The sequence below is a fragment of the Castor canadensis genome, chromosome 16 (assembly GCF_047511655.1).
Source record: "Castor canadensis chromosome 16, mCasCan1.hap1v2, whole genome shotgun sequence".
Classification (NCBI taxonomy): Eukaryota; Metazoa; Chordata; class Mammalia; order Rodentia; family Castoridae; genus Castor; species Castor canadensis.
In genome coordinates, this window is record NC_133401.1 from 30,562,460 (window position 1) to 30,581,909 (window position 19,450).

Sequence of the window (19,450 nt, forward strand, 5' to 3'; positions counted from 1 at the left end):
TCTTAAGAAAGTAACTAAAAGTAACAGAGAGAAGAGATAGAGATGGCTCAGTTAAATTGTAGCTTTGTATCAGTGTCCTGTTTGAGCATTTTAAGCTTAAAGTAAATATGGCATGTTGGACGCAGATGCTGCAACATGAGTAACCAATTCAGATGAAAGTAACCTTTGACACAAATTGGCTCAATAAAAAAATACTCAATGGGCTCCTTTTGGTTTTTGGGATTTTGGGGGTGGTAGCACTCAAGTTTGAACCTCAGGGCCTCGCTTGCCTACTCAACCACTCGAATCATTCCCCCATCCCTTTTTGCTTTAGTTTATTTTTCAGATAGGTTCTCACTTTTCTTTGGGACTAGCTTCAAACTGTGGCCATCCTACCTAAGCTTCTGTTGAAGCTGGAATTACAGGCATGAACCATCATACCCAGCTTATTCATTGAGATAGTGTCTTGCTAACGTTTGCCTGGGCTATTCTCAAACCATGATCCTCTCAATCTCTACTTCCTAAGTAGCTGGAATTAGAAGCATGAGCCACCATGACTAAATCACTGATTTAAATCACTTAGTATAGGATTGGGCACATACTTTAGAGGTAGAGCATTTGCTTATCAGGTGCAAGGCCCTGGGTTCAATTCCCAGCACCAAAAACAAAGAAACAACCCCAAAACTAGTTAACACAGTAAGTTAAAACATGATTTTTAAACAATTAACACCTATTTTATAAAATCAGATTAATAATGTGACTATCCATACCACTCTCTATTGGAACGTCAAGTTGTGCCAGTTCTTAAATCTGAGAATACAAAAGTGGAAAGAGTGTCTTTTGTATGCTAATGAGCTTAACTAATTGTTGGGGCCACTAATAGGTTCAGATTGTGTGACTGTCCTCCAAAATCCAAGGCCTGACTGCAGTAAGAATTTCAGCCCCAGCCCTGATCGCTGGGGACAGGAGAGGAGCTGGAGATGGAGTAAACCACTTATGGGCAATAATTTAATCATACCTGTAAAATGATACCTCAGTGTTGATGAATGCACTGAGGTGCTGGGAGGGAAGAGTATCCAGAGAGGTCAGGGAAGCTCCTGCGCCCTCCACACAAACGTTTTCTTGTGTAGCTCTCCCCATCTGGTATCCTCCATAGCAGCCTTCAGAATAGCAAGTCCCTGAGTTCTGAGAGTCAGCCTTGAAATTATTAAACTGAAGTAGGGTTGTGGGAAGCCCTGAATTTGTAGTGATCTGAGCAGAAATGAAGTAGCCCAGGCAATCCATATGCAGCTGGCATTTGAAGTGGGTACAGTCTTTGAGACTTGAGTTTGTGGGGTCTATCTCAAGCTCCTGACAGATGGTAAAAATTGAATCAAAATGTCGACCATCATTTGGTGCCTGGAAAGTTGTAGAATTGATTGCTGGTGCTGTCAAAACATCCCAGACCCCAGAACCACTCTTTTCTTCTTGCTTAGATACACTGTCACTAATCTTAACAAATACTTTACAAAGCTACCATCACATATCCTCCACAACATAACTGCTGGATCTTCTTGCTTGACCAGAGTACATCTGCAGCAAGATACTGCATAAAAAAATTCAGATTTTTTTAAATACCATATACTTATGAAAATTAGCTAAGGGCTGTGCTTTAAGTATTCTTTATACTTCTGTATTCCTCCCTTTCTTTCTCTCATAATTAAATAGCTTGTATTTTGTTTAGGTAATTTATGCTCCACTTCGAAAAATTCTACCCTATCACTACACCCATATTTCCCCAAAACAATGTCAAAACATCAGAGTACTGACTATATTAGCACATTTAATGTCTTCTGTGTGATTTGGCATCTTAAGGAATCTTGTGGTCAGGGAGAGACTGCTGCTCCCAAGTGTAGTCAGACTGTAAGCACAGCAAAGGGCTTGGTCAGCATCTAGTGATCATATACAAGCTAAGCAGTGCAGAGCACACCCTGCAAACCACTTCTGTGTGGCTGCTATGCTCAGCCCCAGCTGTGCTGGGCTCAGGTGTCAGAAAACGAAGGCCATCCTCTAAATCCCAAAGCCCAACAAATTATTCAATCCCACCATAGTTATGCTGTGCTGCTTTCCTGCAGAAAACCCCAACAAAGACTGGGGTCTAACATTTTAAATGAATTCCTGCTTCTAACACCTCACCCAGACTGGACACTTCTCATGTGGTCCTGTATAGCATGTTCCTTCTCTTAGAAATCTAAGTAGTAAAATATTCTTAAAATGTCATTAGCCTCCCCATGTTGGCACTCATAAATTAAAATATACTCATGGGTACATTTTACAACAGGGAGGGCGAAGCCCTATCACGCACAAATCAAGGAATGAGCCTAGAGATTTTCTGAGATTGATGGAACTCAGGGAGGCTAAAATGGGGCTGCATGGCGGTTTTGGGCATCTTAAGATCAGAGAATGGGGGGAATTCACCAAGTGAAGGACATAAAGAAGAGGTATAGCCCTCTCTTGGGAGGAAAGGCAGGGTCTCCAAGTTGTTCCTCTGTGGACAGACTTCAGCAGAACCTCATCTGCTGGTGAAATGTGAATGTTCTGCATTAGGCTGGTTGTGTTCAGGTCTCGGAAACTGCAACTGGATATGCAGCAGGTATGCAAGACTATTTAATGATAATGTGCACAAAATATATTAAGTGTGGGTCAATGTTGGAAAACACAGCATAAGGGCCTTGCAAATAAGTGGTGATCAGAGACCAGAAAGACAAGCAACCAGGAGCCAGAAGTCACAAATGAAGTCAGCAAAGGTTAACTATGGGAAAGAAAAGACAGAAATAGGGCATGGTCATGGCACTTGTACCAAAACACTTCTGAGTTCCTGGCATGATATGAACACAAACATGGTGTCATGTCTTGCCAGATGTCTCTCAAAAAGGCCAGTCCCCATCTGAGACCATCTTGCCACGCTGACCTTGTGAAACAACCAGGACTCTTCCAGAACTCCCAGTTGTCCACTTACATGGAAACTGTATCCCTAAAGAAAGATAGGATAAGCCTGGAATGGTGGCACATGCCTGTAATTCTAGCACTCAGGAGACTGAGGCAAAGAGGATAGTGAGTTTAAGGCCAGCCTCAGCTACATAGAGGGCTCTAGGTCAGTCTTGGCTATATAGTGAAACACTGTCTTAAAAAAAGGGCTGGGAATGTAGCTCAGTGGTAGATCACTTGCATAGTATGCATAAGGCCTGGGCTTATTCCCAAGAACCATGAAAAAAAAAAAGGAAAGAAAGATATGACAGGACAGCCATCAGCAATGCCCCAGAATAACTCAATACCTAAAACGTATAAGAAAAATATTTCAAAAAAGCCTGGAAGGAGGGTCTGGCAAAGCAGTCCATGGCACACATGAGTAATGATGATAACGATGCCTCAAAGTCCTGACCCAGGCAGGACTGTTAGCTAGAAGAGGGCAGAACTTGGAGCAGATGGTGACATGGATAGGAACACAGTGACCTGACCAAGAAAAGAGCAAGGCAAGTAAGACCCATTAGGCTGACTCAAGACTTCTGCCACCTACCAGATGTTAAGGCTGCTTGGGGAGTGTGCACAGCTCAGCACTGACACCCATAGAAAACATGGCAAGAAAGTAGAGAAGCCAACAGGGCCTCTAGTCTGACTGTGGGACGGGCAGAGCTACCTCTGGGGAGAAGAGGATAGAAACCAGGACATAGGCATGGGTAAAAGGACCTTACCCTGTGAGGTTATAAGTGTGAAGTTCTTCAGCATCACATCAAGGTACAGGAGTTTCTGAGCCTCATTAAGAAGCCCCCATTCTTCCTGGGAGAAGTAAACGGCCACGTCCTCAAAGGTCACACAGCCCTGTCATGATGGGGACATATCATCAATGATCCACTTCTCTCCTGGGATTTCAAGCTCACCACCCACATATCCTTCCTGTGTGCCACGTCCTCCCTATCTCACACCTTTGAGGAGAAAACAGGTCCCAGTACACTGAGGTTCACCACTGTCATTTTCCAGTATCACTGTGTCCTCCCACTAAACCAACAGATAGGCGGGCCAAGAGAAGACAGGTAACTAAGGACCTTGCAAAAATGGGCTGCACTCCTTTTGTCAGTCAGTTATCCTAGGGTTCCCTACATTGTGCCTCCTACACAGTATCAAATATGGGCTTGCCCTTCAATCTTGTGTCCTCAGTGCCAGTGCTCACACATACTCCTCTCTGTACATCTGCATATGTTTTCTTGAAGCATCTCTCTTCCACACTCAATCCCACAGTTACCTTAATTCCCCATCTCACACCACAGGCATCCTCTAAGAGTTCCCACATTAATTAGCACAAGGCACGCAGACAGAGGTTGGCAAATGGAGGCAGAATCTATTCCTCTGATGGACCTCGTGTCAGAGGCAGCCCCCATGCTGCTCGGAAGGCCTCCCTGCCTCACTTTGTCCTTGTTTCAGCCTCAACCACTACCACCAACCTGGGGAACCACAGATAAACCTGGTCTCCTTCACTTGTGCTGCACTTATTGTTCCCTCTCCAGTCACACCTTCTCTGTATGTAAGCACACAGTTTAGCTATAAGGCCCAGGATGTCAGGTGACAGAAATGTTATCTACTACACACCTAATGATCCTGACAAGCTTACCACTTATCCCCGTGTTAACCCACCAGTCTGATGGAAAATCCCCAGACATTACAACAGTCACTCCTAAATTCTGGGGAGCCAAAGCTTGGTGAACACGCACTCATACTGGCCACACTGTCATCTTGCCCTAGTTATGCTGTTTCTTTATTTAAGGTCCACAGTTTTATGGAAGCCATGAGCACGTAGCAAATCACCCACTTTCTCATGTTGTTTCTACAGCTACTGCACTCCCTCAGCGGTCTTTGTGATGTCCACTGACTCTATGCAGATGCTCAAGTTTGAGACCCAGTCCTGCACCCCACCCTCACTTTCCTGGTTGCTAATGGCCTTACTAGCAACACAAGGATTCTCCCATTGCTCCCATCACCTCCAGAACAGATGCCTGGCATCCCAGGCTGATTTCTGCTCTGTTGCTTTAATTTATAGTTCACATCTATAGTCCAAGATCTTAAGAGATTGAAGTGGGAAGATTGCATCACTCCAGAAGTTCCAGACCAGCCTGGATAATATAAGGAGAACCCATTTAAAAAAAGAAAGAAAGAGAAGGACAGACTAGATTCCTTTTCTTTTTTCTAGTTATAAGTCAAACTACATCTCATGGCAAATATCAGTCACCACCTTTTTGGATATCCTAATGACTAAACCTCTCCAAAGTTCTAGTTCTATGGGGACATTTAACAACGGGTTATCTCCACAACTGTTTTTGAAACAACTCATTCTGTTCAGTCCTGGCTTTGTATCTTACTCTTTAGGTGGCCCAACCAAAACTTCTCACATCCTCAAAGAAAACTACTTCTATCAACATTAATATTCAACTAATGGACCTTCCATCTTTCCAGATATTAATATTGAAAACATGGAATCACTCAAGTTTCCAACATTTCTTTCACCTTTAAAAACTCTGCCTGTTGTAATGAAAAACCAATGCAGAAACTAAGCACAACTTTTGCCTCCTGACCACCACAGTGATGCAGTCACATCAACCCTCACCTGGACTATTGCAGGAACCTCTTCCCTGGACTTTTATTCTTACTCATAGTCTGTCTTCCTTCCTGCAGTCCCAGGGAACCTGATGAGAGCTGGTCAAATCACCTTCCTCCTCTGTTCCAAACCTCTCATTGCTCCCATCACCTCCAGAATAGATGCCTGGCATCCCAGGCCTGATTTCTGCTCTAATTTTCTGATTTCTGTTGCTCTAATTTTCCATGAGAAAGGAAGGAAACCTGTGATCCTGAGAAAGCTTAGCCTCATATTCCAGCACTTCTACATTCTGGGACCTCACTAATGTAATCATTCATCTCAGCTTATTGGTTGCTAAGAGCTGCAACAGAAGCCATTTCATATAATTCCCCAGCCTGACCTTATGACTTATTTCCTTCAGGTTTCTTTAGGGTCCCCAGGCTCAGGGAGTGGAAGTGTGGCAGGAAAACAGTCTAAGGACACAATTCCAAAGACAAAGTGTGGAATCACACCTGTGCAGCCCTGGAACATCCTCCACTCACCTGGGTGCTGTCCATAAGCGCTGCTGTAGTCATAGGAACCTGTGGGAAGGAGGTGACAGTGACCATGGTGGGGCTTCGTGGGCCCAGGCCCCCTGCCCCCTGCCCGACCTGGAGCTAAGTGACGTCACGATGCCTGGATTCTCTCCAGAACTCAGTCCTCAGCGCTGACTCTTTCCACCTGAGGATGTGACACAAGGACTCACTCTTCCAGGGCCTCGGTGTCACCCCCTTCCAGGCTTCTCTAACTGTGCAGCGTTTGGAAAACTTGAACAGCCTAACCCAGATCTCGTTCCTCCTCCATCACAGCCTCCAGGACTCCTGGAGCCTGAGGACAGAGGTGAAATTCCTCACCTTGCCATGGTGGGGCCAATGCTCCCGGTTCCAGAGCCCAACTGTCACACTGTCAACTCATCAAGACGGGTGTCAGAAATGCCCTCCCCCTTCACTACCTTGTGATGTAAGCATGCCCCTCACAGGGCTCCGGAATGGATGGAACCCGGGGGACACAGCACTTACTTTAGCTTGGTGCCTCAGGGCAGCCGCCGCCATTGCGTTCTGTGAGGATAGCGAGGACCCCACACGGCCACCACCCCTGTCCTTCAGACAGTCGGTGGTACGCGGGGACAACCCTCCCCCGCGACTGCCAGCTCTTGTCACCTTGATCCTGATTCCAACACTACGAAATAGCTGAAGGCTAAAGCAGCGCTAACACGCAGGTCAACGACGCCGGAAGTCCCGCCCCAAACCTGTGCTGGAAGCACGGAAGCGGCCGTTCTCTGAGTTCATTGGGCCCCACTCTGGCCACTCGGCTAATGGTATTGTGGGTAACGTAGTTTCTGTAGGTCGGGGTCCCCCTCTGGGGTGCTCCACACAACCTGAGTCCTGGGGCCATACTGTACTTGGGATCCCTGTGGATCCTTGTCCTGCAACAGGAAGGCTCCCTTCCAGCTCTCAGCACATACTCTTTCCGTGAGTCCCGGTTCCGCAAATTCTGGGGCTCTTTCTTCATTCTACCCCTGGAGGATGGAGACTAAGCTCCAGGAACCTAGAAGCACCTGGGAACCTGCTGAGGCACCTGAGAACCTGCTGAGGCACCTGAGTCGACATTGTCTTTCCTGAGGGACACAGGACCGCCTAAAAGTAGGGGGCTCCTGGTATGGGAGCCCTCTTGAAGTCCCGCCAGTACCTCTCTGCTACTGAAACAGGACCTCTTGGGAAATTAGAGATTTTTCCACTGAAAAAGCAGGAGGCCTCAGCCTCAAGGGAGGTATCCTGAAGTCCATCACAAAGGTGCTGTCGTCCTACCTGAGGTGTTCAGTGGCCCTCTCCCTTGTCTGTCCTATGGTTAACCAGTTTTCTCAGTCAGATTGATTGTGCAAGGGGTGGGTGTCCATAACACTGAGTTGTTCACAGGTCAACTGTACAACTCTATCAGCCTTCTCTGGCCTTGCATCCTCAGGGAAGCTTTAAAATCTACCGATCCTGAAGCCTCTCCACAAGAGGATGTTTCATCGTTTGCATTGAGGAGGAAGTCAGGCATTTCTAGGTGGTTTTGAAACATAGGGTGTTTGGAAACCAAAAACTTACATTAATTAGGAAGGAGGAGTTCACTTTCCCAAAGTCCCATGTCTGTGAAAGTGGTGTGCAAACTCCTCTCTTCTTCATCAAACCCCAGTCTCTCCATCTCATCTACTATGAAGGTGCTTCCTGGTGTTATTCTCTTGTATGGCAACTTGGTGTACAAAGTAATCTTCCTTGGTAGCATTCATAATAACCATTTTTACATTGGACCATTTTACTGTTCCCAAACCTTCACTGATATGACCTTTGTGTGCTGACAGGTAGGTGCCCCCAACATTAGGCTGCCCTAAACAGTACTCTCTGTGCTGCATGTGATGGTTTCTGATTGGTATCCTCAATTCTGAGACTGGTAGTGATAGGTGGCTGCTTGGCCTCTACCTCATAGCTGATGGTTGTGGATACAGGGACTAGGACAGCTGTGGATGCTCAAGCTCCAGCCCATATGATGTAGTAATGAGGTTAGCAATAGGGTTGCTCAGGGTTCTCTGGATCCACTCTTCACCTCCACCACAAGTTGCCGTCAGACATATTTGGCCAAATTGCAGGGATAGTCATGAAGATAAGTGTGGGAATTCTCAGAATACAGAATAGTTTATCATACACAGCTGAGGAGTAGGAATGAAGATAAAACTTAGTAAAGGCTCCCCTGTTATTACTGGAAAATAGGAACTTATGTCCTGACCCACAGAAAAGCCATGTGGGCAGAGTGGTCAGAAGAACCCTGAAAATGAGACACTTTTCACTTATTTTTTTTTATAATGGAGGTCACCCCAGCCTTTCAGTTTTCATTAGACCAGTTTCTTGGTAAACTGGATTCCTAGAGTGAGGCAGAAGAACATCTCAACATTTGTTAATTTGCTTTATAATAAAAACATATTTAGAACATATCATGATACCATTTTTCTTCTTTCAAGTTCAGATATTAATCTACTTTGAACTACACAGTAAGGCCATGAGTTCAGTGCTATTATTTCTATCATATTGGTGAGGAATCTGGCTGTTCCCTTATCCCAATATAATAAACGTCAGCACTAAGGGTGTTCATGCCTTAGTGCTCATTTCCTATGCCACTCTTTGATGGGACATTTGAAACTAACATGACCAGAATTTCTGTGGTGCTGCTAGATTCATCAATCTCATGTTGACTCCAATATCTGCATCATCAAGCCTAGTGCTATATTTGGATCTATAATTTTTTTCCAAATGCCCATCAGTTAAAATCTTGTGCCCCAGCAGAGCTATTGAGAGGTGATGGAATTGTGGACAATTCGTTCTGTAATCTGGAGAAACCTGTTCTCTCAGAAGTGTTTGTCATTAAGTGACATCTAGTGAGACAAAAGGAACACATTTAAACTACCCCCAGAGTCAATCAGCTGACCCCTGCTTAGGTGACCTCTGGCCTCATAAAATATGGAAGCTTCCAGGCTACAAATTAAGATCGCCTTTAATATTAGTGCACTCATTGCACCTGTAATCAGATATTCTCACACCCATGTCTGGACTTGCACCATCTTTCTATCTTCCTTTTGCTTTGCTTTACTAACTAACAGCAATATGTCTAAAAGCTTTTCTTGCAACATCACAGAACATGATGTCCAAGAGCCAGAGACTAGCTCCTTTTGGGGGACCACCTCCCTGGATCATTGCTGGTTCTGGTAACAAAGAAAACTAAAAGATCATCCTCCAGGTGAATAGTAATGCCCCTAATGGCATGGGTCTGGTCACATGCAGAGCCTGGAAGCCAAAGGGCTTTCTGCTAAATGTTCTGAGTTGCTCTACCTGTTGGCAGGCTCATGACAAGGCTCTTTTGTTATGGCTGCTGAGAAGGCTGATTTGATCTTTGGGGACAAAAAAATCAAGACTTTGCCTCAGAGGCACATGAGGGAAGTATGTGCACAGAGGTACTGAATTTGCTTCTAATGTGAAAGACAAGGACTCAGGTTGTGTACGTGTCATCTAGTGATGATACGGCCAACTGCAGTAACTGTGTTTACTTTACTCTTTGTGTTACTGGGAGAGTTTTTGGAAAATAGGATATTTCCCCAAAAGAAGGAGATATACTTGATTTTCCAAGCCCACTGGGACCCCCTGGAACTTGGAATAAAGAAAAATGAATTTCAAAGTAACCCTCAAAGGAGGCACAAAAGGTAGCAGGCCAGTACAGATTTATCTACATAGGAAGACAAAGCAGCATGCATGGAAAGAGGGAGAATAAGCTAGCAGTACCTCTGACAAGACTGTTAGAAGTGTGGTCAGAAAGCTCCATGGGTGATCTTAATTCCAGGGTATTTCTGTCCTCTAACTGGAAAGGGGGGGTTCCAGTTTAGAACTTGTCATCTGGATGTGAAACCAAGGTTTTATAGCCCAGGCTCAAATACCTTGGATTCCATTCATCTGGTTGATGGATTTGCACCTATATTCCAAATAAAGACACACGGTGAGGCTGGGTGTGTGGCTCAAGTGGTAGAGCACCTGCCTTGAAAGCACAAGGCCCTCAGTTCACATTCTAATACAGAAAAACAAAAGACACATGGTGAAGGGCAGAGAAAGGTTTATTATGTACCATGGGCAGCCATGGGAAGACAGCACTTCATCCCATCTTTGGGACACAGATAGGAGCTTTTCATTTGAATAGACAAATAATTAGGGTAAGAGTTGAAAGACACACATAATTATTAAACAATCCTAGTTACAGGTAGTCTAAGGAGACCCTTGTCAAGAAGATCTCAGGTCCTTGTGTCTCTTGAACAAAGAACTGGACAAAGACACAAATTACAAAGCAGTAGTGAAGTTTTATTGAAAGGAAAAGGAAAGCCACTGCAAAAGAGAGAGCAGTGGGTTCTGGCCAGATGGCACAGAAGCTCTGATCTTTGTTCAAAGGGGTAGTTCATAAGTTGCAAGGGCAAATGGGACTAGGCTAATTGACAGGTTCTGTTATGTAACATGGGGCATTCTGTGCCTGTGCTTATGCTGATTCCCCGGTTTTTAATTGTATGTATGAGATGTGACTAATATTCATGAGGTCTTATGTAAAGGCTTTGCCTGAGTGGTCAGAGAGCTCCATTTTCTGTTCTTCCATTTTCTGCTCTGAACCTGCCAAGAGACTTCCTTATCATTTTGGAATTTACAACTGCAATCCTGACCATAGAATGACCATTACCAGGGATGCTGAGGATGGTAATGGGCAGGAAAAAGGAGGAATTCAACATGGAGTAACCTTTTGAACTGGGTCCTAGAGAGGTTAAACATTAAGTTCCTTGTCCCTAGGTAACAAGTGTCAACACTAGAATGTGCATGCTTGGTCCCAAATCCAGGTGTTCAATTCCTGTGTCACGTGACCATGAAACTGTTGTTATTAGCAGTATGACCAGAGTCAATACTGTGCCATACTACTAGGTTTAGCAATTCCATGTTGATCCATTATCTGCATCCTCAGTTCTTGTGCTGGCCCCTGTGTTTAATACTCATTCCCTACAGTGGTACCTTGGAAGGTGGAATCGCAGACATTAGACCATATGACTCTTTACCTAATGTGGGGAAATGCTCTTTCAGAAGTGATGACAATATGTGACATTTGTTGTGACAAATGGAAATTTATGCTATTCCCAGAGTCAACTTACCTTGTCAAAGCAACTGACCCCTCTCCTCAGATGACCTTTAGTCTCATAAAATATGGGGGGGGGTTCAGGTCACCAGAAAGGATCAGAGAGTCCTGCATTGTCTCACTGGGTGTCTTGTGCAGCAATCCACAGTAGTTACAAACTGGAGTTAAGGACTACTGTCTGCCATTATGCTCTTCCTAAAGCACATTTTCTGGGGTGTCTCATAAAAACTGTCCCTTCCCTCACATAGAGTGTAGTTCTATATAACCCCACCAAAATAGTTAGTGGACAATTATGATTTAAGATGGATTTAAAAAAATATGACCTTTATTGTTGTACATACCAGGGCAATGGGAACCAGAAAGTTACCAGGTGGTGACCTGGAGGTTAGATACAACAACAAGTGTCATGCAAGACAGTTTCCTTGCAAGCCAATAGCTGAACTAGGACTAAATCTCTTCACCCCTGATGGCGTACCATGGCACAATCACTCACCAAACAGAATAAAGTTGCCCTAAGGCTACTTAAGATTTCCAATAGGGAAAGAAAGAACAGAGACGATGTGCCTTGCCTTAACATGTGAAGGAGGCTTTTACCCACTGTGGAAGGTGGTACAGAGTGATGGTTTCTCTGAGATAGTCTCAATGATTTAATTGTGGCAAGGGGCCTGGAAAGTTCAGAATGTCCTCAGCAGCTCCTGGATGCCTCACGACCTGCTTGAACTCATGGGGAATCTTACACACTAGATATTTGGAAATGTGCAGGTCGACTTCAGGAAGATGGGTCCATTCCTTTCAGGTTTAAGGCTGTTCCTAAGCAGCGAGTATTGTTGCTAAATAAGGCTGGACCTTGGACTGAATGCTCCGAGAACTTTCTGGGGTATGAAACTTTTGATGTGGGTTGAGGCTGGAGTGTTGTGTAAGACTTCCAACATTTGGTACACGATGAAGGCTCTCCATTGTGAATTCTTTCATTTGTAATGAGGGGAGATCTTGGCTAAAGCATTTCCCACAGTGACTACACTCAAAGGATATTATTGCTCATTTTTTTTGGTTTTTTTTACACTTGGGTTGTGGACTTTTTTTATTTTATTTTTTAAAATTTCTTTTATTTATATGTGCATACAATGTTTGGGTCATTTCTCCCCCCTCCCCCCGCCCTATTGTTGCTCATTGTGAACTTTCTGGTGATGAACAAAACAGTGCGTAATGACTTTCCCACATTCTTTATAAGGCCTTCTTCCAGTGGAACACTCCCATGTTTAATGAGGTGAGCTCTTTGGGTAAAGCCTTGCCCACACTGGTCACACTAATAAGGACTATTTTCTTTGTGAGTTTCCTAGTGATGAACCACATTGGCTTTATACCTAAAAGCTTTCCCACATTTATTGCATTCATAAGATTTTTCTCCAGTATGAATTCTGCAGTGACCAACTAGGCTGGCATGTTGTGTGAAAGATTTCCCACAGTATGTACACTCATAAGGTCTTTCTTCAGTGTGAACTCTCAGGTGCACTGTAAGGGCACCTGCTAACTTAAAAAATTTCCCACATTCTCTACATTCATAAGGCCTCTCTCCAGGGTGTATTCTCTAATGTGCAGTAAGGGAACTTCTTTTATTAAATGATTTGCCACATTCTCTACACTCCTAAGGCTTTTCTCCTGTGTGGACTTTCTGGTGTATAGTAAGGTCACCGCCATGTTTAAAGGATTTCCCACATTCTGTACACTTGTAAGGTCTTTCTACAGTGTGTACTCTCTGGTGTACAGTAAGGGCCCCTACTTCCTTAAATGATTTCCTACATTCTCTATACTCATAAGGCCTTTCTCCACTGTGAACTACCTGGTGTCTAATGAGAACAGATTTTTGCCTAAAGGATTTGCCACATTCTGTACATTAATAAGGCCTTTCTCTAGTGTGGACAATCTCGTGTACAGCAAGGGCACCTACTCACTTAAATGATTTGCCACAATCTCTGCATTCATAGGCCTTTCTCCAGGATGGACTCTCATGTATAGTAAGGTCAGATCTTTTCTTAAAGGATCTCCCACATTCTCTACACTTATAAGTTCTTTGTACAGTGTGAAGTGTCTGTTGTGGAACAAGTGACAATTCATCATGGAACACTTTCTCACACTTACTACTCTCATGAAGGTTTATTCCAGTGTAGAATCTCAGGGGACTTGAAACTTTTATGCATTTATACAATGTGCCATAACTTTTTCCATGGTGAAAGGGCTCCTCAAACACAGAGCTGTTTGGCTCCTCACCATCAGCAATGATCTGGGTATGTAGAAAGTCCAATAAAGCTGGGAAATTCTCCCAAAGGGCCTTAAAATTGGAGGTCTTTCCTGGTGAACAAAATTCATAGATCTTCTGAAATATTTTCCAGACCACATCCCTGTTCAAGGATTTCTCTGCAGTGTGATGCTTCTGGTGCTGGGGAAGGCTAGCAGATGATACAGACAAGTTTAGCTTCTGCACAGGTGGATCAGCCAGGTGAAAAACATCTTTCAAGACTGAGGAACAGGTATCACAAGGGTGAGTCTTCTGGGTGGATTCACCTACCTTTGTAGTCTTTAAGTGTGACACTTCTTCACAGAAACACTGTGCACAGAGACTTCCTTATCCTTTACTCTATGTCTACAACCTGTAATCAGAAATGATGATGAAATATATGTAGGGTATAGTGTAAGGGGGGAATCCCACCAAAGAAAGAGTCCATAGTATTTGGTGGTGTTAGAGATTAAACCATGGGCTTTGCACATGCTAGACATACTTGACTAAGCTACACCTCCCAACTACATAGGATTGTTTTGAGGATGTGGGAGCAGGGCTTAATTGCAGAAGAAGGTGTTTTGCACCATTAGGCCTCTGAAGACCCTATATTTTCATAAACCTCAACAGACAAAGGACACAAGGATGAACTGTACCACAGAGAAAAGAGGCAGTGTTTTTAATTCACTTTTTTGCAACAGCTCTCAGGTACTGCCACCTCACAACACTATTATCCTTGACCTGCCACGAAGTTTCCCAAACTCACCAATCTTCCTCAGTAAAAACTTATCAGCTGGTGACAAGTACACACTGTGCAAAGGACTGCATGAATCCAGGCCCAGGAATTCATAAATAGAACTCTTCTTAGGATTATATAAGTATATCCTATGAATCAAAATTCATTCGATTGGCTGGGAGGAGTGGTTCAAGTGGCAGAGAACCCACCTGACAGTCATGAGGTCCTAAGTTTAAACTCTAGTAACACCAAAAAAACAAGCAAACAAAAAAATACCCCTCAACACATTAGGTATGGGTCAGTGTTGGAGAACATAGAAGAGGGGGCCATGAACAGAAACAACTGATGGATGGAGACCAGATATGTGTGGTTTGGGGGGAGGGGAAGGCAGCTAGGATCTGAAGGCACAGATGATATGAGTGGTAGAAGCATCAAATATTGGGACTGGAAGGGGAAATGAGGTGTGTCAAGTGTCATTTGCACCAAAAACACTAAGGACATGGGACAATTTCCTGGTCCAATATAATGTCATGACCTCACCGGGTGCCCCTCAATTGAATTAGGCATTTCTGAGATTGTCTTGCCATGTGTACCTATGAAATATCCAAGATTCTTCCTGTACCCATGTTGTGCCATTTACCAGAGGTACATGAACAAAGTTCCAAGAGAAAGCCAGGGCAGCTGAGCCATCAGCAGTGGCCTTGAGCAACACAGATCATTGGAATGACAAAAGTATTACAAAGAAGACTAGAAAGAGGGTTGGAAAGCATAGCCATAGTCCATATGGATACCGAGCACATCACTGCCCGGAGTTCCTAAAATAGGCAACTGTGAAGAAATATTTGTGAGAAGTGGGATACAAAGATGTAAAGATAAGCTAGAGGCAAAAAAAGTTATGAATCTAGGTAGTCAGCCAGTTGGGGAGAAGGCAAGCATGGTGAGATCCATGAACCTGATGGCCAGATATCCTCTTCCCAAACCAAAGCCTGCACACATTACAGCAGCTGCTATTAAAGCTGCCCAGGGTGGTACACATGGCCCAGGAATAGCACAAAAAAGTAGAGGTTAACAAAGCCTAACCCCAATGATTAGCAGTGGAAGAGACAAGGCTGGCTATGAGGAATACGGCATAACACAGACAAGGACATGGGTGAGTGTGACATACTTAACAAAGGAGGTTACAAGTGCAAAGTTCTCCAGGATCATATGGAGGTACAGGTCCCTCTGAGCTGCATTAAGAAACTCCCATTCCTCCTGGGAGAAGGAAATCCTCACATCCTCAAAAGTCATAAAGGTCTGCCATGATTAGAATAGAACATTCATGATTAGTTTTTATTGAATTGATTCCAAGTTGATCCACCCACCCCTCAACATTCATTCTCAGTTTACCCTATGCGCCACCCTCCCCATCTCAGAGAAGATGTTAAGCTCTGATTCCCCTAATGCCAAATTTGCCTTTGGGCTTATTTGATCACTATTTCTGCAGATACCATCTGACTTCTGGGTCTGGCATGTACAGCTTTATTCATTCTTGTCACACAGTTGCCCATGGATTCCCCCAAGTGGTATTTACAAATATAACCATATTAGCACTGCTTTTCTCATAATATCTCTGCCCTCCCTAATCTCCTCAGTACTTGGTATACAGTGTGCTTGGCATGTTCAAAAAGGTTACAGTAGTTTTACTGCCAGAGGCAACCTCCATACTGCTGTGAAGGGCACCCTGCCTGACTCTGTTCCTTTATGCTTTACCCTCAACCTTCATCACCAAGAAACATCTGTGGATTCCATGGCCCTCCCCAGCAAACATGCACTCAATGCCTCTCACCAGTTACAACCTTCCTTAACTCCTAAATCTCATTCCATATCATATCCCAGTGGCATTCTGCCATAGGCAAGTGACTCTCCCAGAGGAACACTTGTGCCTCTGAAATCATTCAGGAGTCTAAAACTCCTCAGACACTTCAAGAGTCACAAGAAAATTCTGGTGAGTGTGTAACAGAGTGAATAAAAACACCGTATGTGGTTCGAGGCCATCTTGCAACAGTTATTCCAGGCTTCCAACTCAATCTCATGCTCTGCTGGTAACTCTACACATCATCCTGTCTCCTATAATGTACCCACGTCACTTCTCTCACATGCTTGTTTTAGTGATGGGCTCATTCCCAAATCCAGTTGCCCTAGTTGAAAGCCAGATAACCACTCTCCCCTTTCATGGCAGCTAAGAACATAATTATCCTATGATTATGATTCCCACTCATTATTGGGATACACAGATGTACACTGGTGATCACCATTTGCATGCTTCTACCATAAACTCTTATCCAATGTTCCAACCCGAATGGACAGCTACCCTCTTCATGTTCCCACTAGTGCTTCTTTGAAACATTCTTATGATGGTGAAATCCAAGTTCTTGATATCCCCACAGAAACCTCTCCTACTGCTGACTTTCTCATCTCAATGGATGGAACTTCTAAACCCAGCTCTCAGAAAACTAGAAGTCACCCTTAACTCCCACTTTTATGGTTACCCTCATAATCTGAAAATCTGGTGTAAAACTATTTCCAAGACGCTACTTTTTTGACTAAGTTTCTGTACTTGACCCCAAAATATCAGATTATAAATCAATATGGGGTCACACACATACCAAAGTCTGAACACAACAAACTGAAACTGAGCTGTTGATCTAAACTTGAAGAAATCAACCTAATTTCCCAAACAGGACACTTTCTAGTCTGTTGACATGATAATGAAGTTAATCCCCACACAAAGGAAATAACCTGGAGTAACTGATGTTTACTAATGAGTTCCTCTCCTATTTTTGCCTTCTAAAGAAGTCTGTGGGAAATGAGAGGCAGATGACTGGAAAGGGCCTCGATGGCTCAGTCCACCCTGGAGCCAGGAGACCCAGATGATGGAATTATCTGAGCCTTAGTCAGTCCTGATGCTTAGCTGCTGTGTGACTTTGCACAGGACTCAATTTCTCTGTGCCTTACTGTCATCATCTGCCTTCCACGCTGTTCTAACTTTCAGCAGCTTTTGGAAAAATATTAAAGCCTAAATTAGGTGCTACATCTGTTCACAACACACTATGACTCCAGGCACCCTGACAATAAAAGTAAAATTATTCACCTGGAGGGCACATCCCCAAGTCAGTCAACAAGCTTTACACACAATGGTCCCTCTATACCTGTAACACTGCAACACTTCATCAAACTTGGAGTTAAGCTGACATCCTAGAGCATGAGGTCCTCATTGTTATGAACATAGAGACCTAAAGTGTGGTGATGTGCAAAGGCCCTTCACATATCTAGGACTCTGGTGCAGTGGGAGTGAGGGTGGTGAGCTCTGGAGGACACAGCACTGGTTTGAGCTGGGCCCTTCCTTGTGGCCACTGCCATAGGACTCTGGCAATGGAGCAGGGAAGCAGATGAGGGCAACATCACCACCTATAGGATAAGTTGCTGTGTGTTGGAGAAGCCCCTCCCACAGGACTTAGTATTGTCATCACCTCTTGGGGACCAAGCATTTCCAAGAACCTAGACTGATGATCAAATTAAAAACTGTTAAAATGCCCCCAGGCAAGTGAAGCTCAAAGTCCACTCAGAACAAAACATCTTATCATAGAAAGGACCCATTTCTGAATAATCATTGGCTCAGTGACTTCATCATGGTGCCCAGGAGATCCTGAGCACCACAGCTCTGAGTTGCTTTGGTCTTGCCTGAGTGCAATCTGAATATGATAGAACCACAAACTTGAGACAAAGGTTATGCAGCTCCAGTTAGTGGTGAAAATGGGGTTGTGGACTTAAAGTGAGGGAGGGGCTTGGTTCTTAAAGGGGCCACTGCAGATTTCTGGGGAATTCTGTCTACAGCAGAGCACCCACATGCTTAGAGATGTATCATCTTATTTTTTATAAGATCAGAAGCTCCCAGAAGCTACATATATCATTTCAGCTGATCCCAAAGTCTATCGATCCAAATGGACACTCATGTACAGATTTATTCAAATATATTGTGCATGTTTCCTAGCTGGAAGGCAAATGACCATTTTTTATTGCTCTTCATTCATGGTTGTCTGAAGAGCTGGAGTCAGTCTGGGGTATTTCAGTGGGTTTGTTCAGACAGAAGAGGAGACTCCAGGCCAGTTAGGAATCCTGAGGGTCCTGAGAGTGTTGCATTAGGTTACTGTTTCCAGGCATAGACAACCCCTAGGATGTCCTCATGGAGTGCAGGTTCCTACAGGCTCCTCCACTTAGGGGTACTGCAAAGATCATCATCACAGGGAACTAGTGATGCTGACTAAAGGTGCAGGCCAGTTTCAAGTGGGGCCTAGAAGCTGATGGGCCTTCCGCTTAATGTTCTCATTATCTCCACTTCTTGACAGGCCCATGTCAAAGGCACTTTTTATGGCTTTCTCATGGTTGCTTAAGAGGGCTGAGTTGGCCTGTGTGATGAAAAGTCAAGACCCTACCCTGGATGCAGCATTGGAAAATCTGGGCAGGGTGTGCAGGATTTGTCTCTAGAGTGAAAGACAAGGACTTAGCCTGTGTACCTGGAATACTTGGGACCAAGTGGATTGACATGTTTTTTAAAAATTCTTGATAATTTTGGCATTTGTATCCTGACTGGGGGCAGTCCAAATAGGAGTATACTTTTATAAGCAAAATGAACAATGTGGAACCTGAACCTACAGTAATTTTCCTTATGAATATGTCACACAGGAAGTCTAGACTTATATTGCCCTAAATTACCCAAGACTATATACTGGACAATTGGAAACATCCCAAATACTTGAGTCCAGAGAAACTATTTGAGCTATCCCCGTCTTAGCTCGATCAATTCATCTACTGTATCTTGCCAAATTCTTTCTAGTGAAAACCCAGTTAAGTTTTCTGAGTCTTGATTCCCCCTTAACCTTATACTTCTCTACCCTATACTTCCTGATGAATGACCCTGGTCTTTACCCATGTGGTCTTGACTTCCTTTTTCTAGGGAGCTCTGAGAATAATTTTCCTTCATGACAATCATTTATATCTCTGTGTATTTTTCTATAGCCATCTAAAACAAATCCTAGGCACATATCAACACACGTGTTCTCTTTATCACACATACACATACACACAC

At 44.0% G+C, this 19,450-nt stretch overlaps 1 protein-coding gene across 2 annotated transcripts in view; it reads right to left on the bottom strand.

Moving 5' to 3' along the window:
- LOC141418140 (uncharacterized) overlaps nucleotides 1–6,856 on the bottom strand; it is a 28,443-nt gene extending 21,587 nt beyond the window's left edge. The window contains exons 1-3 of one of the 2 annotated variants that reach the window (XM_074058505.1): nucleotides 6,643–6,856; nucleotides 6,127–6,165; nucleotides 3,711–3,837 (exon numbers count right to left, since the gene is read on the bottom strand). In XM_074058505.1, the coding sequence (XP_073914606.1) occupies nucleotides 3,711–3,837; nucleotides 6,127–6,165; nucleotides 6,643–6,675 (199 nt within the window). In that variant the 5' untranslated portion in view covers nucleotides 6,676–6,856. The remainder of the gene's footprint in view (nucleotides 1–3,710; nucleotides 3,838–6,126; nucleotides 6,166–6,642) is intronic. The other variant, XM_074058504.1, reaches the window with a different exon arrangement.
- Between the last annotated feature and the right edge of the window lie 12,594 nt (nucleotides 6,857–19,450).